The sequence below is a fragment of the Trichomycterus rosablanca genome, chromosome 11 (assembly GCF_030014385.1).
Source record: "Trichomycterus rosablanca isolate fTriRos1 chromosome 11, fTriRos1.hap1, whole genome shotgun sequence".
NCBI lineage: Eukaryota > Metazoa > Chordata > Actinopteri > Siluriformes > Trichomycteridae > Trichomycterus > Trichomycterus rosablanca.
This window is the reverse complement of record NC_085998.1, coordinates 18,575,720-18,600,607: the sequence shown is the minus strand read 5'-3', so window position 1 is coordinate 18,600,607 and position 24,888 is coordinate 18,575,720. Positions and strand designations below refer to the sequence as shown.

Sequence of the window (24,888 nt, the reverse complement as noted above, 5' to 3'; positions counted from 1 at the left end):
CAGGACCGGACCTAAGAATTGGCGACTGCAGGGTGAGCGCAGCTACCCGCTGCGCCAACTCGTTTAGGGCCACCTCGTGCCTGCCTAACGCTACCCCTTGATGACGTAGAACGTCCGTAAGGGGTGGAACTTCTGCTGCGTCCATGGTATGGTCGCACCTTTCTGTCACGTGGGAAGAAAGGGACACAAATGCAGAAGTAAAATTATAAAAAGATATTTTATTCAATTAATAAGGACAACAGAAAAGGTAAACAGCTAACATAAAATAAAACAAAACCCAATCGGAAACTCCGACGGAAGCTGACAAACACCGATCTGAAAAGGAGAAAAACAAAAGAGAAAGGTTACACAACGGTAAGGCGTGGATTCGAACCGGGGATGCTGGCGTGACTGCCGATTACTTTCCGGAGTTGCCACCCAGCGGTTACAGAATCCAATGTTCCGTTTAACTAAAGGCACTGATGCCGAAATTACCACCAACGCTAAAACAGCGCGGAGTGAAAGCCGCTAATGCTAATGTTAGCGTTTTAAAGAGACAGCGATAAGGAGTCTGCCCAGCAACTGCACGAGAGCTGGGCAGCTGTAGAGAGTGTGGATTCGAACCGGGGATGTTGGCGTGACTACCGAGTACTTTCCGGAGTCGCCACCCAGCGGTTGGAGAATCCAATGTTCTGTTTGACTGAAGGCACTGATGCCTAGGATATAACCAGCGCTACTAGAGCACTGAGTGAGACCGCTAAGCTAAAGCTAGCGCTGAAACAAACAGCAGTTCGAGGACTGCGCGGCGTCGCACCACACTATTTCTAAGAGGACGAAAGAAAACCCTCATACCTCAAACCTTGCGGTTTTACTTACCCTAATGGCCTAGCGCCACCAGGGCTACCACCTATAGCTAAACAACAGTGTGGACGAGCTGCCACAAGAGACCACAAAACAAACAAAGGTGCGACACCCACTGCTGTGTAGAGCTGGCTTAAATAGCCCGCCCCACAGCTGTGGGTGATCAGCACTAATTGGGAGGTCTGGTATAAGAACCCTTTGTTTGCTGAGCTCTGTAACGTCTGTTTCGCTGGGAACCCGGGGCACGTTCACCAGCTACCACAGACCTCGTTATAATATCAAGATGCACTGTAGTATAATTCACCTCACAATGTACAAGACCTGCTGGTAATGTACCAAATAACAAAGGACACCTTCAGAGTCTTGTGGAGTCCATGCCTCAGTGTGTCAGAGCAAACCAAATTGCCTGATGTTTTAGTTTATCAGTGTATTTTTATCTAAAAAAAATTTGTGACTAATTTTACTTTAATCAGTTAGTCTTTGTCTGTGAACACTTCATCATTTGTATCAGGTGTAGTTTTCACCTAGTTGGTATGAAAATCTTCAGTCACACTTAAAGGCATGGATGGATAAATGAATAGGGAGCATCACATGTATATAATAATATATCAGTATAAAACTCGCTGTATCAGGCTGAACTCGTAACAGAGAATTACGGCCAATTGCAAAGCTACTTGATAGCTACTAGTACTCTATAGGATTCTGTGGTCAGATTGAGACACAGCCCTCCAGCTGAAGTTTAATCAATATCCACTTTGCTCTTTGTGCAGCCTAATACAGCAAGTCTGTGTAATACACCTAAACACAGTCAGCTTCACAATTATTGGCACCTTTGGTAAAGATCAATATAAAGTTATAAGAAATTTAGTTACTTACATAAAAAAGCCTCATCAACAAAACACATGCCTTAATTACTGTCACCTCTACATTTAATACTTTGTACAACTTTAATTTGCCAATAAAACACTAATTAATGTTCTTCTTATCTGTTGGCATGAAGATGGTATCTGAAGGAGACTGGTGCTCCCAAAATGATTTTTTCTTTCAGTAACTCTCCAACAGTGATCACTGCGGATTTTTTTTTTACCATCCGCCACAGTAAGTGGAGGTAAAACAAACTTGGCTCATTGTCCAGGACCCCTGTTTAACACAGTTCCAACTGATTTTGCTTTACTGCCCTAACTGTAGATATGTGCATTGTTAGATGAATAGCTATTTTATAGCCATCCCTGACTTATGAAGGTCAGCACACATCATGGATTACAGCTAGTAAGTTTGTAGACACAAAAAAATAAAATATAAATGGAAAATGCTTCATTTACATTTTATCTCAAAAATTTCTAGGGGTGCCAATAATTGTGGTAGGGTCTTTTGTTAGTTTTGTTAAAAGTAATTAGGGTTTGTCGTGGTGGCTCAGTGGGTAGCACTGTTGCTTCACAGCAAGAAGGTCCTGGGTTTGATCCCTAGATGGGGCGGTCTGGGTCCTGTGTGGAGTTTGCATGTTCTCCCCATGTCCGCGAGCTTCCTCTGGGAGCTCCGGTTTCCTCCCACAGTCCAAAGATGCAAGTGAGGTGAATTAGAGATACAGAATTGTCCAAAATTGACTGTGTTTGACATTAAACTTGTGAACTGATGAATCTTGTGTAAAGAGTAACTATCTGTTCTGTCATTAATGTAACCAAAGTGTGTAAAACATGACGTTAAAATCCTAATAAATACATAAATAAACAAAAGTAATTAATACTTCAACTTAAGGTTGAATTTTCTCTTTTAAGTTTGATTAGCCTAATTTACCAAAAAGTTGGATTGCTTATAACCCTCTTACTGATCTCTATCAGAGGGGCCAGTAATTGTGGAGGGCACTGAATGTCATGTTGAGTTATTGTTTTCTATGGTAAAACAGTCCTCATATTTTAAGGATCTGATTTGGATTCTTTTGTTGTTATTTTAACACACTGTAGAATGCACAAGCACAAGCTTTAACTTACTTTTTATTAATGTCTGCTTTGTTTTTACTGGGATCTGTTGTAACATCTTTCTGTTTTATCTTTAGAAATTGACACAGCTAAGACGACAAAGATGTCGAAAGACAACTCAATAAAAGGATTTGCCAAGTAACTGTTAAGTCTTATGTTTCTGCAATTTGAACCCTTTACTCTTCAAAGAAAAATGTGGACTGGTTTTAATTTGGCTTTATCCTGGTCAGGATCACGGTGGGTCTGGTTTCCCCAGTCACTGGGCGCACTGCAGTAACACTCTGGACAGGACACCAGAGATGGTTCGTTATCTGCAATTCTAAATGCACTGCTAGATGTCAGTATTGAGTATGATTTTATAACGGTGGACTCGGGGGGGAGAGAAGAAGAAATGCGTCTCCTAGATACAGAGGAAAGCGAACTGGAGAAAGAGGAGGATAATAGCAGCCATGCTTCTGTCAGATTTCATCTGTTAATCTATTTGATAGTTAACTGTTTAAATAAACAATTAAGCACGTGTTCTGCTACAAAAATATAACCCACATATCTACAATGTTTTAACTGTCATGCTGAAGAATGGCTAAGGTAAGTAAGCGAGTATTGTAAAGCTTTTGATTCTGAAATGCTGTTTCTAGTAAACAGTGAAGAGGAGGATTAGACATTTATTATAAAGTCAGAAGTATGTGGACACCCGACCATGAGTTTGTTACACGTCCAACTGGCTTTGATATAAAGTTCTGCTTATTTTAGAAAGATAGATAGATAGATAGATAGATAGATAGATAGATAGATAGATAGATAGATAGATAGATAGATACATACATACATACATACATACATACATACATACATACATACATACATACTTTTTACTTACCTACTTGCCTACTTACTTACCTACCTACTTACTTGCCTACTTACTTACTTACTTACCTACCTACTTACTTACCTACCCTCTTACCTACCTACTTACTTGCCTACTTACTTACTTACCTACCCTCGTACCTACCTACTTACTTACCTACCCTCTTACCTACCTACTTACTTACCTACCCTCTTACCTACCTACTTACTTGCCTACTTACTTACTTATCTACCCTCTTACCTACCTACTTACTTACCTACCCTCTTACCTACCTACTTACTTACCTACCTACTTACTTGCCTACTTACTTACTTACCTACCTACTTACTTACTTACTTACTTACTTACCTACCCTCTTACCTACCTACTTACTTACTTACCTACCCTCTTACCTACCTACCTACTTACTTACCTACCCTCTTACCTACCTACTTACTTGACTACCTACTTACTTACTTACCTACTTGCCTACCCTCTTACCTACCTACTTACTTGCCTACTTACTTACTTACTTACCTACTTGCCTACCCTCTTACCTACCTACTTACTTGCCTACTTACTTACTTACTTACCTACTTGCCTACCTATTTACATACCTACTTACTGACTTACTTGCTTACTTACTGACTGACTTAGTTACTGTATTACTTACTGACTGATTTACTGACTGACTGACTGACTGACTCACTCACTCACTTATGCTGTATACTGTATACAACATACAGAATGCAAATTTGCAATTGTGCTTCTGATACTATGGCTTAAAATACAAGTAATAATTAAATATTGATTATCTTTAGTGTGTGATTTAGACCTGAGTGCCCTATTCTTAGACGTGTTATTATGGTTTCCTCCCTCCGTCTCCTGCCTGTCCTTCTACCTGAGTCTATCTTTTTTTGTATTCTGTATAAATGTCTTCCTGTTTCACTTCTATCCCAATATTCTTGCCAGGCTGTTTTGCCATACTTTTTAATGTAGACCTTTGCCTCAGTTTTGTTCAGTGGAATATGTAGATCTATGTGTTTGTGTTTTAAAGTTTGTTTTGCTATTTTATCTACCTGTTCATTCCCCTCTAACCCAACATGAGCAGGAACCCAAAGAAAACTTACTGACCTACCTTTGATATCTATTTTATGTAATATGATATAAATTTGATTTAAAATATCTGTTCTTAGTGATCTGCCTGACTGAATGCTACTAAGTGCTGAGTAGCTATCTGAAATGATGACATTGTTACTTAACTCCTGTAACCACTGTAGTGCCAGTAATATTGCCATTAATTCTGCGGAGTATACTGACAAGTGATTTGATAACCTTTTCTTAATATCATTGCTTGCTGAGACATAAACCGCTGAACCTACTTTTTCTTTCTCAGGATCCTTTGAGCCATCTGTAAATATATGAACAGAATTCAAAAAGTGTTTATCTATATATTTCTGTACTATGTCTTTTTTAACCAATTAATTTGATTTATTCTCCAATATATTTCGTATACTTAAATCCACATCTGGCATAGAAAATAACCATGGGGGGGTTGAAGATAATGGGATTGTATGGCAGTACTGGAGTTCGTGTAATCCTACACTTTCAGCTTTAGCATTACCTATCCACCCAAAACTTTTTATATTTGAGCCATAATGTTCCCAGCAGTCTAGTAGTACCTTTTTGGTAGGATGAGTATTATCTTGTCCCTGAAGATTGACCCAATATGTTAACATTAGTTGTACCCTTCTGATCCTTAAAGGCATTTCTCCCATTTCTACCTGCATTGCTGATACTGGAGAAGTTTTAAAGGCCCCACTACATGTTCTTAATGCTTGAGCTTGCAGCACATCTAAGATTTTCAAATTTGATTCTGCTGCAGACATATAGGCTATGCTACCATAATCAAATACTGATCTCATAAGTGCCCAATAAATGCTTAGTAGTGTCATCCGCTAAGGTAAGTAAGCGAGTATTGTAAAGCTTTTGATTCTGAAATGCTGTTTCTAGTAAACAGTGAAGAGGAGGATTAGACATTTATTATAAAGTCAGAAGTATGTGGACACCCGACCATGAGTTTGTTACACGTCCAACTGGCTTTGATATAAAGTTCTGCTTATTTTAGAAAGATAGATAGATAGATAGATAGATAGATAGATAGATAGATAGATAGATAGATAGATAGATAGATAGATAGATAGATAGATACATACATACATACATACATACATACATACATACATACATACATACATACTTTTTACTTACCTACTTGCCTACTTACTTACCTACCTACTTACTTGCCTACTTACTTACTTACTTACCTACCTACTTACTTACCTACCCTCTTACCTACCTACTTACTTGCCTACTTACTTACTTACCTACCCTCGTACCTACCTACTTACTTACCTACCCTCTTACCTACCTACTTACTTACCTACCCTCTTACCTACCTACTTACTTGCCTACTTACTTACTTATCTACCCTCTTACCTACCTACTTACTTACCTACCCTCTTACCTACCTACTTACTTACCTACCTACTTACTTGCCTACTTACTTACTTACCTACCTACTTACTTACTTACTTACTTACTTACCTACCCTCTTACCTACCTACTTACTTACTTACCTACCCTCTTACCTACCTACCTACTTACTTACCTACCCTCTTACCTACCTACTTACTTGACTACCTACTTACTTACTTACCTACTTGCCTACCCTCTTACCTACCTACTTACTTGCCTACTTACTTACTTACTTACCTACTTGCCTACCCTCTTACCTACCTACTTACTTGCCTACTTACTTACTTACTTACCTACTTGCCTACCTATTTACATACCTACTTACTGACTTACTTGCTTACTTACTGACTGACTTAGTTACTGTATTACTTACTGACTGATTTACTGACTGACTGACTGACTGACTCACTCACTCACTTATGCTGTATACTGTATACAACATACAGAATGCAAATTTGCAATTGTGCTTCTGATACTATGGCTTAAAATACAAGTAATACAACTATATATATATATAGATAGATAGATTAGATAGATTCAACTTTATTGTCATTGCTTAGTACAGGTACAGGCAACGAAATGTAGTTAGCATCTACCAGAAGTGCAAATAGTAGCATTGTGCAAAAAGACAGAGAATATTAGTAACATATACCTATGATTAATATGAATATAGAGTTATAACTATAGCTAGTTACATATATGAAATTATATCTATGTACATATTACTATATACATAATAGCAATAATAACAATAAGCATATTAGTAAAAATGAATATGTATTATAATAATAACAGTAATAATAATAAGATTAGTTAGGTATATATTAGTAATAACAGTACTGGGATAAAGGATGTGTAAATAATAACTATACAGCTGTAACTATAACTATATAAGGATGGTGAAAAAAATAACTATAACTATACATATATATGTATGACAGTTGTGTAAAGTGCAGGTGCAATGATAAATAATTACGACAGTCAAGCATGCAGTCCGGGGTGATGTTAAAGTGCAGGTGCAACTTGTGCAATGAGAAATGTGCAATGATAAATAACAACACAACAGTCCAGTGTGTAATCCAAACAGTGCAATGATAAATAATAAATAATAGGTCCAGTGTTCAGTTCAGAATGTCCAGAATGTGTGTTAACGGCGAATAGTGGTGTTCAATAAAGTTATTGAGGTGGGAAAAAAACTGTTTTTTAACCGACTGGTCCTGGCACGTATGCTCCTGTATCTTATCCCAGATGGCAGAAGGTTATACAGTGTGTGGCTGGGGTGGTAGGGGTCCCTGATGATACTGTGTGCTCTGCGCACACAGCGCTGGTGGTGAAGGTCTCCGATGGTGGGGAGCTGTGTACCGATGATTCGTTGAGCAGTCCTCACCACCTTGTGAAGGGCCTTCCTGTCAGCCACAGTGGAGCTGCCGTACCACACTGTCACACAGTTGGACAGTACGCTCTCGATGGTGCAGCGGTAGAAGTTTGTGAGAATCTGGGGAGACAGATGGTCCTTTTTTAGTCTCCTCAAGAAGTAAAGGCGCTGCTGCGCTTTCTTCACCAGACAGGATGTGTTGTGGGTCCAGGAAAGATCCTCAGAGATGTGGATGCCCAAAAACTTAAAACTGGAGACACGCTCCACCTCATCACCATTGATAAGGACAGGGAGATGTGTGCAGCTCTTGGTTTTCCGGAAGTCCACGATGAGCTCTTTGGTCTTATCTGTGTTTAAATGAAGGTTGTTGGAGGAACACCACGCCACCAGGTGCTGGATCTCCTCCCTGTAGGCCGATTCGTCGTTGTCTTTGATGCGGCCAACCACTGTGGTGTCGTCTGCAAACTTGATGAGGGTGTTGGATCTATGCAGCGGCACACAGTCGTGGGTGAACAGGGAGAAAAGCAATGGACTTAACACACAGCCCTGTGGAACACCAGAGCTCAAAGTCAGGCTAGAGGACACCTGACTACCCAACCTTACAGACTGTGGTCTGTTTGTTAAAAAGTTCAAGACCCAGTTACACATGGGGGTGCTGATTCCCAGGTCACTGAGCTTGGCTACCAGCTTGGTTGGGATTACCGTATTGAAGGCGGAACTGAAATCAATAAACAGCATCCGTATGTAGGTGTCATTATTGTCCAGATGGGTGAGAGCAGAGTGAAGGGCAGTGGAAATGGCATCCTCTGTTGATCTGTTAGCACGGTAGGCAAACTGGTAGGGATCCAGTGCTGGTGGAAGCGCCGCTTTCAGATGGCAGAGAACCAGTTTCTCAAAGCACTTCATTGCAATAGGTGTGAGTGCTACCGGTCTAAAGTCATTCAGGCAAGCTGCAGTAGTACGCTTTGGCACCGGAATGATGATCGATGTCTTCCAGCACGTAGGAACAGTAGCCTGGGCCAGTGACAGGTTGTAGATGTTAGTAAAGACCTGGGCTAGCTGTTCAGCGCATGCTCTCAGGACACGTCCAGGGATGCCGTCAGGGCCGGCAGCCTTCCTCGCGTTTACTTTACTTAGTACTGAACACACCTCAGCTGTAGAGAGTGTAAGGAGGTTGCAGTCCTCAGGTAGTCGACTCTGTGTGGTGTGAAGTCCATTGTAGTTAAAGCGAGCGTAGAACCTGTTAAGCTCATCTGGGAGGGACGCACTGTTGGATGGAGGGGTTGGATGTGAGGGTTTGTAGCTGGTGAGTGTCTGAATGCCCTTCCACATACGACGGGAGTCAGAGTTGTGAAAGTGCTCCTCAACAGACAGTTTGTAGGTGTGTTTGGCTCTTCTGATGCCCCTTTTCAGATTTATATACAGTGTATCACAAAAGTGAGTACACCCCTCACATTTCTGCAGATATTTAAGTATATCTTTTCATGGGACAACACTGACAAAATGACACTTTGACACAATGAAAAGTAGTCTGTGTGCAGCTTATATAACAGTGTAAATTTATTCTTCCCTCAAAATAACTCAATATACAGCCATTAATGTCTAAACCACCAGCAACAAAAGTGAGTACACCCCTAAGTGAAAGTTCCTGAAGTGTCAATATTTTGTGTGGCCACCATTATTTCCCAGAACTGCCTTAACTCTCCTGGGCATGGAGTTTACCAGAGCTTCACAGGTTGCCACTGGAATGCTTTTCCACTCCTCCATGACGACATCACGGAGCTGGCGGATATTCGAGACTTTGCGCTCCTCCACCTTCCGCTTGAGGATGCCCCAAAGATGTTCTATTGGGTTTAGGTCTGGAGACATGCTTGGCCAGTCCATCACCTTTACCCTCAGCCTCTTCAATAAAGTAGTGGTCGTCTTAGAGGTGTGTTTGGGGTCATTATCATGCTGGAACACTGCCCTGCGACCCAGTTTCCGGAGGGAGGGGATCATGCTCTGCTTCAGTATTTCACAGTACATATTGGAGTTCATGTGTCCCTCAATGAAATGTAACTCCCCAACACCTGCTGCACTCATGCAGCCCCAGACCATGGCATTCCCACCACCATGCTTGACTGTAGGCATGACACACTTATCTTTGTACTCCTCACCTGATTGCCGCCACACATGCTTGAGACCATCTGAACCAAACAAATTAATCTTGGTCTCATCAGACCATAGGACATGGTTCCAGTAATCCATGTCCTTTGTTGACATGTCTTCAGCAAACTGTTTGCAGGCTTTCTTGTGTAGAGACTTCAGAAGAGGCTTCCTTCTGGGGTGACAGCCATGCAGACCAATTTGATGTAGTGTGCGGCGTATGGTCTGAGCACTGACAGGCTGACCCCCCACCTTTTCAATCTCTGCAGCAATGCTGACAGCACTCCTGCGCCTATCTTTCAAAGACAGCAGTTGGATGTGACGCTGAGCACGTGCACTCAGCTTCTTTGGACGACCAACGCGAGGTCTGTTCTGAGTGGACCCTGCTCTTTTAAAACGCTGGATGATCTTGGCCACTGTGCTGCAGCTCAGTTTCAGGGTGTTGGCAATCTTCTTGTAGCCTTGGCCATCTTCATGTAGCGCAACAATTCGTCTTTTAAGATCCTCAGAGAGTTCTTTGCCATGAGGTGCCATGTTGGAACTTTCAGTGACCAGTATGAGAGAGTGTGAGAGCTGTACTACTAAATTGAACACACCTGCTCCCTATGCACACCTGAGACCTAGTAACACTAACAAATCACATGACATTTTGGAGGGAAAATGACAAGCAGTGCTCAATTTGGACATTTAGGGGTGTAGTTTCTTAGGGGTGTACTCACTTTTGTTGCCGGTGGTTTAGACATTAATGGCTGTATATTGAGTTATTTTGAGGGAAGAATAAATTTACACTGTTATATAAGCTGCACACAGACTACTTTTCATTGTGTCAAAGTGTCATTTTGTCAGTGTTGTCCCATGAAAAGATATACTTAAATATCTGCAGAAATGTGAGGGGTGTACTCACTTTTGTGATACACTGTATATATCAAAGAATTACATGACGGTATGTGTGTCAGTGTATGCATGAGTTAAAGATTTAACATCCCTGTCGTCGTGTGGTGTTAAACAGTCTGCCTGCCAGGACAGTGGTCAGTGGTAGCCTAGCAGGTAGGGCTTTAGGCTATGAACTGGAAGGTTGAGAGTTCAATTCCCAGCTCTGCCATGCAGCCACTGTTGGGTCCTTGAGCAAGGCCCTTAACCCTCTCGGCTCCAGTTTTCCAAAGTTTTTTGAGTGTCCTTTCCTCAGCCACCTGCATAAAAGTGTCGAGCTCTGTGCCAACCACAGAGCCAGCTTTCTTCACCAACCTGTCCAGTCGTGTTGCTCTTCTTCATGCTGCCCTCCCAACACAACACAGCATAGAAGAGGACACTGGAGATTACAGACTGGTTGAACATATTACAGACTGGTAGAAAATCAACATTTCCAGCTCCCAAAACACCTTTTCTATGTGGTATATATCAGGGGACTTGGCATAACCATGACGAAAGCTTAATATTGTGGTCAGTTTGTCAGTAAACTGCCAACACGGCTCATTTCTTTGCTGTTTTTGTTTATTTTTTCCCACCACGTCAAGAAAACCTCTCTCATATGTTAACACTGTTATGCTAACTCTGCCTGGTTAACAAGTGAGCTGTATCTGATCTGCACAGTGCTCCATAGTGCTTTTAGCGGTGAACAATATTATATGATTTGCTGCCTATTCAAGCTTACAGTTGTTGTATTAACTATGCTACGACATGCGGTATATGAAAAATCCATACCGTACAAGGAATCAAAGCCGTTATACTGAATGTACCGTCATACCACCCAGCTCTACTTTTACATTTGAATATTGGTCTGTATTTTCTCTGAGTGCTTACATAAAAAGATATGTACACTGTCACAGCTGGTGCTGATCATACACAACTTTTCAGGTTTATTTTGTATGTTTATTAACACTGAAATTGCACAACTTTATTCTAAAGAAAAATGGTTTGTTTGTGTTTGTGTGTGTAAATGTGTAAAGCAGAGAGTACAGTATGTCCCTGCAGGCTTCCCTCAGTGTAGCAGGAGCGTTGGAGTGTGTGGTACAGCATTGTATTGGGCCAGATGGTGGGAGTGTTCTCTTCACTAAAGACACTGGAGAAATGCTCATCACCCGACACGGACAACGCATCCTTACTACGCTACGCCTTGACCACCCTATAGCAAGGTACACACCACACACACTCTTACTCATGGCTTAGGATGTGTAGATTACATAAATACTTTTTATGTTCTCCCTAAACAATTTTCATTTTTTATTAAATTGCACAGGTTATAGGTCACAGTAAAGGTGAACATGATAAAAAGCTGCAATAATTGATCTGAAACCGATTTTTAAAATCACAAAATCCTGGCAACAAAGGTGTGAAGAGTAAACAATGAACTGTTGTTAGGACCATTTAAAGCTTAATAATTTTTTTGTTCCAGAAGTGTTTATCCAGTAAATACTGGGGATAAAGAGAGCTTTTATAACATTGTGTAAGCATAAACTTGATCCAAACTGCTACTGATTACTATGTGAACAGTCCAGTTGGTTGGTGATTAAAGGGTTAAATGTAATAGCAGAGGTACTTATATGTTTCCACAAACATATAAGTACAGTAGGGCAGCTGTAGCCTAGTGGTTAAGAAAAGGTTGCAGGTCCGAGCCCCACCACTGCCAGGTTGCCACTGTTGAGCCCCTGAGCAAGGCTCAGTTGTACGTCTGATAAATGCTGAAAATGTAAATGTGAAATGTAAATCATGGAGTGTAAATCATAATGTGCTAAACATCAGCAGCATACTGCTTTTTCATCTTCTACTTTTCAATTCTGGTATCCTGTTGGTTTTCCAGTTCAAGTTCTTCCACACCAACTAAGCAAAATGATTTTTTAAAGCTTACTTTGTTTCATGCTCTTTTGAATGTTATCACTTCTTTAATAATGACATGGTACAGTATTGTGATATATACTGCTCCAGAGTCCTGTGTCGTTGTGGGTTACACCAATTCAGTTGATGCTTGGCTTTGCGACTGATGATCTTAAGCTTTTCTTCTGATTCTAGGCCATGGAACCTCAGTCCATGAAGCCCTTGATGAGCACTAATTGTGCTGATATTGCTCAGTAGTGAGTTTTTCAAAAGAGAAGAAATCATTTTAATTGTTCCTTTCACTGAAGTTGTACGGCCTAATGCTTCTCAATTGTTTATTTTAAAATAACACAACAGTAGGTTTAGGCCGCAAAGCAAATTAATGACTTGTAAAAGTATTGGCATCTTATTACAGTGCCATGTTCAAAGTAAATGACCTCTAAGGTGTGACCTGTTCTATTGCCAGCATTTATAAAGATTGTAAAGATTGTTTATTTTATGCACCTGTTAGCACATCCAAAACAGATAAATCTTTTTATTACAAGTAGTGAGGGCGGCATGGTGGCTCAGTGGGTTGCACTGTCACCTCACCACAAATAGGTCCTTGGTTCGATTCCCAGGTGGAGCCGCCTGGGTCCTTTCTGTGTGGAGTTTGCATGTTCTCCCCTTGCTGCATGGGTTTCCTCCGGGAGCACTGGTTTCCTCCCACAGTCCAAAAACATGCAAGTGAGGTGAATTAGAGATACAGAATTGTCCATGACAATTACAGTAACCTTGTGAACTGATTATGCTTGTGTAACGAGTAACTACCTGTCCTGTCATGAATGTAACCAAGGGTGTAAAACATGACGTTAAAAACCTAATAAATAAATATTACAAGTAGTGTCTCAATTTCTCTGGCTATAGTTTATATTTATATATTGCCTATATTCCATAATGTGATTATAGAATGGCCTAAGATTCCGCTCACTTCTGTGTTTTTGTCTCTTAGAACAGTACTGGAGTGTGTGAGTGCACACGATCATGTCACAGCAGATGGTTCCAAGTCCTTCATCCTTCTGCTGGCTGCACTGCTGCGAGAAATTCGCAACTCTACAGATAGATGCCACCAAGCATCCTGTAATCTGGCCTACACCCGCAAACTGGCAAATCAATTTCTGGCGATCTGCTGTAATGAGCTGGATGGTGTCATAGCCCATGGCGTCGTCCCATATGCCTCATCTCTATTTGAACTCGGCGGATGTGAACTGGAAGGGGGTGTCTTGTCTGCCTTGGTGGGTGGGTACATGGCGGGAAGAGTCAATACTTGTCAGGCTGCAGTACTCACACCTGTTCTTTGTGAGCTCTACAACAGAGTTAGTAATGATGCAAACAGTTCTGCAAAAGAATCAGTCTTGTTCCTTCACTCAAACTTCTCCTCGCTGTGTACAGATGTGCCAGGACTTCCCAGTTCCAAGTCACATGTGGTGGAAGGTCTGGTCCTGGCTGGTAAATGGTCAGTGCTGACAGAGACTGAAGGAGAAGGGCCAGTGAAAGCGCTGGTGGTTTGTGAGAATCTTGCTGCATCTTTTAAAGGTGATGATAGTGTAACTATTTATTTTCAGAAGGACTGGATGCTTCGGTCCGAGAGCTTAATGCAACAGAGACTAGCCAAAATTCTACAACTTCAAGTAAATGTCTTGTTGTCGTCTGTGAAGCAGTCAGATCTTGTACTGGAATGGGCTCGCCTGAACAGCATCTCAGTGCTAGAGTGCTGCGATTCAGCACAGCTGGACCTACTGTGTGAGCTCACTGCTGCAGAAGTGATTCCTCAGCAACCTCTGCTGCGAGTAGCTACGCTAACCCACTGCAGCTGCTTGCAGATAGGAGGTTGCAAATATGCTAATCTGGGCATCCCACCATACAAATCCTTACACATGCACTCGCTTGTGCTCTGTGCACCCACTCCTGGAGCACTGGAACAGAGTGTGAGCGTAAGCCGAGGCGTCTTCGCCATGCTCCAGCATCTGACTCAGTCATTTCTCAGAACGAGGGAACAGTCGAATGAGACACCGTCTTCTAGTGACTCACACGTGCATCAGATAGACAGAGACAAAGTCGCCCAGACACATGAAAGTCAGAATGAGAAGCTGTGTGGATCATCTTTACTTTATGAGGGGGCACACAGCTCTATTTCAGACCAGTCACGAGAGTCACCTTTAAATGCAAACTTTTGGGATGGCATTTTAAAAGCTGGTGCAGTTGTCCCTGTAGGTGGAGCGTTTGAATTTCTATTACATCATTCCCTTTCTCAGAATAGTAACCATGGTGACTCTGAGAGCAAAATTCTCCTCGCTAAAGCCATACTGAGCGTCCCCAGATTGCTGAACTCCCACAAACCGAGATATTTCCTCCAGCAGCATGCACAGTTTCTGAGACATCTGCAGCTTCTGAAGCAGGGCCGTCTGATGAATGAGTTTGGGTCAGGGTCTGAATCCCAGTTTGGATTCAGGTCAGCTGGATCGGGCTCCTTGTGTGTAGAACCAGTATGTAGTAAACAGCACTTGGTGGCATCTGTGCTTCAGTGTGTGAACAGGCTGTTGTGTGTGGGAACTATACTACACACAACTACTTCCTTGCACAAATCACTTACCTCGTTCTCCAAGGAAAGTGAAGAAGAAATGACGTAACTCTTAAAAATGTGTCATTCTGTTTTCGATTTTTAAAAATAAATGTTGTTATTCATTTGTTTTTAGTACGCATCAGTGGTTGTCAAACTTATAGACCAAGTACCATAGCACCAAAACAGTTACATTCACATTCTTCTAACATTCTCGTCCCAGACACACATCCTTATACGCAGCATTTTAAATGTGCATTAAGCCTGTTTAGCATTGTGATCTTGGCTCTTCCACCATCTCAATAAAAGTAAATCCCTAAATTAAATTGTAATCATGTGACTAAATTGTACTGTCATGTTTTTTATGATTGCTAACACTAACAATACTGCCTGGTAACATTAAAATACAGTGGTACCTTGAAACTCAATGTCAGTTGGTTCTAGGAGTGCCGTTGAGTTTAAAAGACGTTGAGTTTTAAGGTATTTTTTCCCATAAGGATGTATGAGAAACCTGTTAATGCGTTCCATGGTCCCATGGAACTGCATATATTTTAGGCTTATGTAAAATAATGGGATTGTTTTTGACACTTATACTCTGAAAATAACACAAATATAATATAAAAACACTGAAATACAATTGAAACAGTTAAACATTAATAAAAAATACATTAAAACCTGCAATTGTTTTCTTATGCTTCTTAATCATTAGATGCTTGATCTTGAAATACCGTATTCCATTCAGTAAAGGCGCATTTACATGAGAAGCGGCACATTAACCCTTGCGCTGCTTTTTAATGATAAGCATTTTAGACTCTTTCTCGAAAAATAGCTGATTTTTACAATTTCTTAGAACGCCGAGCTATAACACAAGTTTAAAAGTGAAATAGGAAAAAAATCCAGCTAAACTCAGATACATGTGAACACTTTCAGAGTGGATTTGACGGTTATTCAACACAAATGCAGATTTGTCTCATGAGCGCACTTTGATGAGGTCTGGTTATTGGTAATTTGAAATTAAATAAATACACTTTTTCAAAGAAACTGAACTGTTGAGTTTAAAGGAAACATTGAGTTTAAGGGTACACATTTCTCAATGAAGGGCAAGTTTAAAAGATTTTGAGTTTAGGGGACGTTGAGTTACAAGGTAAACACTGATAGTTAAACTATCTGGTGTGCACATTCATCATTATTAAACTTTACACTTGGAAAAAAGTTAAAAAGATTAAAGTTATTACTTTTTACACTATTTTAAATACACAGTTTTTGTACACCACTATAGCAAAAAAAAAAAAAAAGAATTAAAAGCATGCTTACATAACTAGAAATATAGCTTTGAAATAGTTTCTTTTGACTTATAATACAATCTTAGTGTTCCTATCAGTAAATGTTCAGCTGATCCCAGAAGTCACAAAAGTGATCCCTGTTGCCAATCTGGGGATGAGACTGGATAGATAAATTTAATAGTGACCAGTTCTCAGTAAATGTATATTTAGGCCAAGGTGGTAGCTTCTGCCTCTTGCAGAATGGTGTTTGCTCAGTATCAGAGTTTGGATCTCCAGAGTGGGCAAATGCACCCCAATAACACAGCATCTGGTGAGCTAAGTGAGTCTCCTGGGCTGTAAAGGTGAAGTTTGCTGCAGTAGCAGAGTCGAACAGAAATGGAAGCTCTGCTCCATGACAGGCATGATCATAACAGAAAGTAAGTCCATCCCATATCCTGTGATCTGAAGGGGTGTGGTCAAATACATACATCCAGACAGCCCCGCCCAAACTTACTGCAGAGCGAGCGGACCAGCGAGTCGGACAGAGGAACACATAGTCTGTAACAATCTGAAAGACAGAAAGAGCAAGATCTGATCACAATAATAGGTTGAATATCAAGTTCTGAATTTGAAGTATTTTTGTTATTTCTGATATACAGTATCTGCTGCTGTGATACTGGCTTGAAAGCCTCATGTGAATCATTGATTTCGGCACGTAGCTCCCAATTATTTATAACAATAAACATAAAATGTTTGTGTCTGTCAATAGCTGTCTAGCTGAGAGAAATAGATTTTCAGGACAAAATGTAATCTTATTTTACATTATTTGGCTATTTGAAGCATTTTTGTCTGTTCCACTGGGCAAATATTTCTTCTAATTTCTTGCAGATATTTCTCTGATCAACTCTTCGATACATTTTAATGGCAATTATGTTAGGTGAACAAATGTAACTTCTTTTTAAAAGCATTTGGTTTAGGGTTATTTTGGCTAAATGTTTTGGGTTGTTGTTTTGTTGGAACATCTAACTTGTCTTTAAATGTAGGTACTTGACAAATAGATTAAATTAAGTCCTGTTACATTGCTTTATTCATGTTCTATTTGATGCCTTGTAATGCCCCAGTACTTTCAGAAAAGCTATTTGATTTTATAATGTTCCCATCTGTATATTTCGCTGTGGGTATGGTATCAAACTATTGAGATCATACAGTCTACCCTTCTTTTTCCCAAAACATGACAATTAGAATTTTCACCATAGTTTTATATATATATATATATATTTGTAACCAGATGTAATTGCAACCTTAGTTACTCAGTTAACCAATGAAATAAGTTTGAGTTCAGTTAGAACACCCCCAGAACACACCCAGGCTGACAACCCATTACTGACAACCCTGTTAAAACTAAACATCAATTAGATATACATTTTTGGCACTGTGAAGTAGGCTGACTACTAATAAAACATTATTTTAGGGCTCTAAGACTTTAGCAAACCATGGTGAGAACTAAAACCTGGAGCAAATTTTCCCATTGAAGTATTGTGACCTAAAAGTGTTGTAAAAACACTGCTAACCAGGAGGAATACAAAGACCTTGATCAAAAAACAACTTAATGACCCCCAAACCTTTTAAACTAATGTTTTGAGGAACACATGTTAAAAATGTGGTTTCCGTTACATCTAGTGTATAGCTTACTCATCCTTCCACAATATGAGCATCATACCTACAGTCAAACCTAGTGGGATGGTGTGGGATTCAGATTCAGGACTTGCCAACTTGCCTTATTTTACAGATACATTGATTTTATCATCAGTCCATGGTCTGAAGCTCAAGTACAACTGGGTTATGTGTCAAAGTCCTGACTCAAACCTTGTTTAAATGCCTAGGTTAAACCTTTAACAGGTAGTTATTGTTCAAAAGTTCTTCAATATGGCAGAATAAACACCATTCTGCAAAAAGATTGGGCTGGAATTCCTTTACTATTGTTACTATACTTACAATAGTTTTGGTTAAGACATTTTAAGTATTTTCTATGAAAAGTACCTCTTCAAGACGTCTTGTGGCTCTTATGTTACTTGAATCTGAGTGTAACTTTGGTGGTGTCTCACCTGTGAAAGAATGATGCGTCTGTCCTGGTTATGGTAGAGGGGCATGTATTTTTGTAGGATGCTGAGAGTATGTTGTTTGAAGATTGCGGTAGTGTAGACTATACATTCCAGCACTGACACTGACTGAGTGAACACCCCATACACAAACAAAACCCCCTCCTCAGATGTAGTGCCTGCAGAAATTGTAGTGCATATGTGTGATTAACATGGACAGTAATTGTAAAAACAGTTGTACAAAGACAGACACTAAGCATTTCTAAGTCAAATTCAAGCTGCATTTTGAATCTCTTGGTATTACAGGCAAATCAAATTCAAATTGAGGAAACACCGGTATTAAATCACTTTTTGTTACAAAATTAATGAAATATAAGTATCCATGCCTGACCTCACAAGTTAATTCAGATTCTTGATTTTATTGCATTTTACAAAATGTCCCTAATCTGTGTAAATTTGTGATTTGTAATTCATTTGATAGCATTGATTTTATACACCTGTTAACAATGAGTGTGGCTGAAACATTTAAACTCAGTAATTTTAAACAGTGTGCACATACTTCTGGCCACATAGTGTACATGCACCTTAGAAGTGTATTAAAACGTTTGACTTAAACTGTATACTGACCGAGTATAACAGGCTTGTAGCTCTGCCAGTGACCCTTTTGAAAAGCAAGAAATAACTGCTCCTTAATCAGTTCTCCATCAATATATGGTCCCCAGGTCTCGAACACCTCCAGGAATCGGAAGGGGTTGATGATTTTAGAACCTTCCAAAAATAAAGGTGAGACTGTATTTAGTGAGAACAAAAGTCTGAGATTAACATGCTTTTGATTTGTGTTTTTTTTTTTTTTATGTAAAAGTTTTGCATTAAAACATATATAATCTGTAACACAGTTTAAGTGAGAAGTTGAATCTTTGAACATTATTACTGGCATCCCTGGAAAAGAAGAGACGTTAGGCTATAAGAAAATCACCTTTCCTACATTGAAACATATGGTAAAAATACAACTTTTAATTGAAGTACAGAAAAATTCTTAAGACAGTTGACAGAAAAATTCTAAAGAAACAGTTTTTTTAATCACTTTTTTAAATCACATGTACAAGGATATTTTGCCAATAAAACAGCACTTACAAGTCTTCTATAACATCTTAAAAGTTGGAGAATACAAAGAAGGAAATTGAGATCATTAGTCTGTACAGAATTTCCAGATTGTCCAGCGTCCTAGGTCCTCTTTTGTGCATTCTCCTCTTTAGCTCACCCCACAGCTTTTCTATAGGGTTTAAGATGACTAAGATGACAGTGGCAGAAGCTTGATTTTGTGTTCAGTAAATCATTTTTGTGTTGATCTGGACTTATGTTTTGGACCACTGTTCTGCTGGAAGATCCAAGGATCACCTATTTTACTGTCAAAGGCAAACTGTCCTGGTATTTCCATTATGCCATGTATCCTAATTGGGTTCCCATGGCCTTTGGAAGAAGAATACTCCCACATCAACCCCACCCAGGCCGCCATTGTAAATAAGAATTCGTTCTTAATGACTTGCCTGGTTAAATAAAATCATCACAAACCCTTTATCATACTCAACAATGGGCATCAGGTTCTGTTCAGTCATCTTTCTTTTTATGCCAAACCCACCTTCAGTGTCTGTTGCCAAAAAGCTCACTTATTGTTTATTCTAATTATAGAACATGGTTTCGGTCAAAGTTCCAGTCGCATTTAGCAAACCCCAGGCAATTTGTGGTTAGATGAAATGAAATGGCTTTTTTCCTGGCAGTCCTTCCAGACAGATCTGTTGTCATAGAGGTCATTAAAACATTGTGTGTGGGGACAAAACAAACTTTGAAACTTTTAATTATTGCCCTAACTGTATATGTGGGCAGTCTCATGTGAGTAGATTTTATAGCCATTTCCTGACTTATAAATGTTACCATACTTTTTCCACTTTGAATTGTGTGTTCTATAGAATAATTTATACTAATGGTCTCAGACTTTTGTCTCCATGTTATTTGTACAATGCTAACCTTAAAACTTAACTTCAATCTGTCCTTTTTATGATTAATTAATGACAAAATGTTCACCAATATATGTTTTTACCTGCTTTAACTTGAGCCTCCAGAATTTGTTGTGAGCTGAGTGAGCGAAGACACGCCAGGTCAGATACCGAGCAATTTGTCAGCTTCACAAAGTGTCTGCCCAACTTCATGGCATCCCACCTATGATATTACAGTTTTCTGTTATAAGTAATTTGGAAAAAGTGTGTGTGTGAATGTGTGAGTGAGTGTGAATTACCTGGTTTTGAGTGGGATGGAAAATGGTTGGCTCTGTATTATAGCTTGTTGAAAGAGAGTTTCGCTGGTGGGCATCATTAGATGTAGACACACTGACTGGGCACCAGCACTCTCACCAAACAGAGTCACCTATAGACACACATATAATAAGTTATATATAAGTTAAGTTATATATGTTATATAAATAAGTTAAGAAAATAAGTTAAATTATCCCTCTAAAGAAAACAAGCATAAATATGGAATTATTTGCACATTTTAGTGCATCATTTCTATATAATTGTAACCAAAGAGAATTACCAAATCACAAATACTTTACAAAATCACAAAATGCCCTCTGAAAATGGGGTTTATAATTTTCTCTGTGAAAGTATACAAACTAAAGGTACAAAATACAAAAAAAGTAAATTTAAGTAATTTCATTTCTAGAGCTGTAGGCTACGTATACAAACCTTGGCTGGGTCTCCACCAAAGAAAGCAATGTTATTTCTGATCCAGTGCAGTGCTGCCTGCTGGTCCAGAATTCCATAGTTTCCCACCGCAGATCTTTGAGGATCTTTTCCCGTCACCAGGAACCCAAAGGCTCCTGTGTATGCATACACAGTAAATTACAGATCTGCCTACAAATACACTCAGATACAGTGTTAGGTACACCCATCTGGTATGTAAATTCTTTAATTATTTTATCATAAAGATACTTCATTGGTATACAATCAATGACTCTTGCTGTTGCTTTCTATATCTTGTCTTTCCTTGTACTCTGTTTATTAAATTAGATGGACCCTTGAAGGTCCCCCACTGACCAAATGTTATTTGGGTGTTAGACTATTCTCAGGACTGCTTCAGCACTAACATGGTAATGACATACACCGATCAGCCATAACATTAAAACCACCTTCTTGTTTCTACACTCACTGTCTATTTTATCAGCTCCACTTACCATATAGAAGCACTTTGTAGTTCTTCAATTACTGACTGTAGTCCATCTGTTTCTCTGCATGCTTTGTTAGCCCCATTTTATGCTGTTCTTCAATGGTCAGGACTCTCCCAGGACCACTACAGAGCAGGTATTATTTGAGTGGTGGATGATTCTCACCACTGCAGTGACACTGACATGGTGGTTGTGTGTTAGTGTGTGTTGGGCTGGTATGAGTGGATAAGACACAGCAGCACTGATGGAGTTTTTAAACACCTCACTGTCACTGCTGGACTGAGAATAGTCCACCAAAAATATCCAGCCAACAGTGCCCCATGGGCAGTGTCCTGTGACCACTGATGAAGGTCTAGAAGATGACCAACTCAAACAGCAGCAATAGATGTGCGATCATCTCTGACTTTACATCTACAAGGTGAACCAACCAGGTAGGAGTGTCTAATAGAGTGGACAGTGAGTGGACACTGTATTTAAAAACTCCAGCAGCATTGCTGTGTCTTATCCACTCATACCAGCACAACACACACTAACACACCACCACCATGTCAGTGTCACTGCAGTGGAACTGTCAACCTTTGGATTGATAGCCCAAAGCTCTACCCACTGTCAACTTGAAGTATCAATTGAAAGAAGACGTGATGAAAATTATACATGTTTTTAACTGTACACCTATAAGTGCTAATGGGGTATGTATTCCCAGTAATGAGGCCAGTAAGTTCAAACATTATTAAAAAATCTGTAACTGTTTACCCCCAAATGTCATCTGTATGGTAGGTGTAGTTTATAAAATATTTAATGAACCTAAGTACCAGATAGGTGTGCCTAATAAAGTGCTCTGTGATTGTGTAAATGGTCTGTATTGTGATTATGCTGTCTGGCTCACCTAGACGATACTCTATATTTACAACCACGGTGTTGCTATGATTACTAATGAAGCGTCCTTCATACAGCGGCTTAGAGGCAGAGCCAGCAATAAAATCACCTCCATGAATCCACACCATGACAGGCAGACCTGTCGTGTTCTTCAGTGATAGGTCCACACTCAGGGGGACATACACATTTAAATACAGGCAGTCTTCACTCACCTAAACACACATTAATAATAAATGAATATATGGTTAATTACTCTTTGTAATCATATTAGGAAATGTTACTGAACAGATTTATGTACACTATGTCACAGAATGACTATATGAATGATTCCTTTTGGCTCCTCCAATTATGGGTCACCACAGTGGACCATTAAACCGCATATTTGATTTGCAAACACTCAGTGCAACCCACCGAGCCCCTGAGTTATGATAAAGGTTTAGGTAATATGATATTACTGGTAGAGGGAAGATTACCTCAGAAGGGCAGATTTCTCCAGCACAAGCCTGTATGCACGCAGGTCTAGAGAATGTAGCGTCATACGGGTTCTTCCATGGTGACACAGATCCAGGAGCAGTCCATCGTTTTGGGCCTACAGGAGGGGCAGCATATGGAATCCCATAAAACGCATAAGCTTTGTCTAGTCTCAGTCCACGAACTGGACCAGAGTGAGTGAGCACAACAGGACCTTCACTGGACTTTCCTTCATCCGTTTCATGCAGCACACCATTATCCAGCACAACATGATTTGACATTTGATAATCAGCTGCATTATGATCAGGTTTATTTACTTGTCCAGCATTTGGTTCACCTACTCTAGCCTCGATGACATGAATATTAAAATCAGTATTCTTAACTCTGGCATTACGTGATGTCTTTTGAACATAGAATGTCATGCTCTTTACTCCTTCAGTCTGAAGTGTGTAATCCTGCTGTGAATGTGCGAAATGAGTGAATGTGAGTCGTGAGTCCTCTTCTCGCTCCTGCGACCCACATACCAAATCTAGAGTCACCATGGAAACCAGCACGAGCAGGGTTACTCCATCGACCGATAAGACCATGATGAGCTCCAGCTGATTATACACAGATGAGTCTGTCCTGGTCCCAGGGAGAAGATCTTCTCATAAATGCTCATGCAAATGCAAACATGCCCATGTAGTTCATATGTTCAGATCCACTGCAGAGTTTATTCAAGCTATTAATTATTTTAGGTCCTGAATTTTGCAAAGATTTACAGTCCGTTCACTTCTCTTCAGTCCTTCAAGTAAATAAGTAACTGTAAGGAGACCAGACTCTATCTCATTACATTTCTCATGACTTTAATAAGCAAGGCTGACCCACATACACAGTCTGTCCTAGACACGAGTGCACAAGGAAGCCTTTGTGAAACTAAATCAGATTACAGACAGCAGATCTGTTATCACCACATTTTAACATTTACACATTGATATATAACATAAATAAATACAAATCTTTACATTTAAATATTACAGTAATTTATCTTTATTCTTTTTTTTTTACCTAGTACTTTATTTACATTTTCAGCATTTAGCAGACACTTTTATCCAAAGCGACTTACACAATGAGCAATTGAGGGTTAAGGGCCTTGCTCAGGGACCCAACAGTGGCAACTTGGTGGTTGTGGGGGTTGAACCGGCAACCTTCTGTTTACTAATCCAGTACCTTAACCACTGAGCTATCACTGGCCCTTTATACTTTATACTGGTCAGGGTTCTGTAACAAGGAGACACGCTACTCAACAAGTGAACACTAGTCAACAAGTAAACGCTAGTGCAAAGTATTTTATTTACATTATTTATATTTATATTTATATTACATACAGAATCCACCACTAGAACCCAGACTAAGAAATCACTGTTAAAAATTTACTAAATGCAGACAAAAATAATAGGCTATGCTAATGCTAAGCTAATCTAATGCTACACTAAAAGCTAAACTACAAATGCTAAGTACCTAAGCTAAACTTTATATTAAATAATAATAAAACTCAGACACAGACTAACTTACTAAATATTAATACAAAAAAAATCACTGGAGCAATGAAGCAAAGACAACTGGCAGTGCAAGATCACATGGTAAAAGTGTAGCGCTATGCACTGAAACATAGGGTATTTTAAGGAGGCTTGAGGAATTAGAAATGTGAGTCAATGGTAAGGTCAGGTGATGTAAAAATAGGTTGGTGGCATTTCTGTCTCCCCTATAAAACATGCACTGCTAGCTTAAACATCTTTTGAGAGGTTAACTCCCTTCTACAAGCATGTCAATTTGTCCTAAATACTGTATGA

The 24,888-nt window shown here is 39.7% G+C and overlaps 2 protein-coding genes across 4 annotated transcripts; one reads left to right on the top strand and one right to left on the bottom strand.

Annotated features, from left to right (window-relative positions):
- Window positions 1-3,310: 3,310 nt before the first annotated feature.
- Window positions 3,311-15,256, top strand: bbs10 (Bardet-Biedl syndrome 10). Of its 3 annotated transcripts, none has more exons than XM_063004514.1 (3): window positions 3,311-3,401; window positions 11,668-11,850; window positions 13,521-15,256. In XM_063004514.1, the coding sequence occupies exons 2-3, from the start codon at window positions 11,678-11,680 to the stop codon at window positions 15,196-15,198; spliced, it is 1,851 nt and encodes a 616-aa protein (XP_062860584.1). In that variant the 5' UTR covers window positions 3,311-3,401; window positions 11,668-11,677; the 3' UTR covers window positions 15,199-15,256. The 3 variants fall into 3 exon arrangements, with proteins under 3 accessions (XP_062860584.1, XP_062860586.1, XP_062860585.1); XM_063004516.1 differs by having other exon boundaries at window positions 3,329-3,401; window positions 11,690-11,850; XM_063004515.1 differs by having other exon boundaries at window positions 3,381-3,401; window positions 11,677-11,850.
- A 1,146-nt stretch (window positions 15,257-16,402) lies between these two features.
- Window positions 16,403-23,643, bottom strand: si:dkey-30c15.17 (cAMP-regulated D2 protein). Its single transcript, XM_063005075.1, has 8 exons — window positions 23,059-23,643; window positions 22,596-22,797; window positions 21,231-21,364; window positions 20,783-20,910; window positions 20,588-20,706; window positions 19,117-19,257; window positions 18,496-18,668; window positions 16,403-16,958 (listed from the first exon to the last, which is right to left on the bottom strand). Exons 1-8 carry the CDS (start codon window positions 23,641-23,643, stop codon window positions 16,506-16,508), a joined length of 1,935 nt encoding a protein of 644 aa, XP_062861145.1. The 3' UTR covers window positions 16,403-16,505.
- Window positions 23,644-24,888: the final 1,245 nt, after the last annotated feature.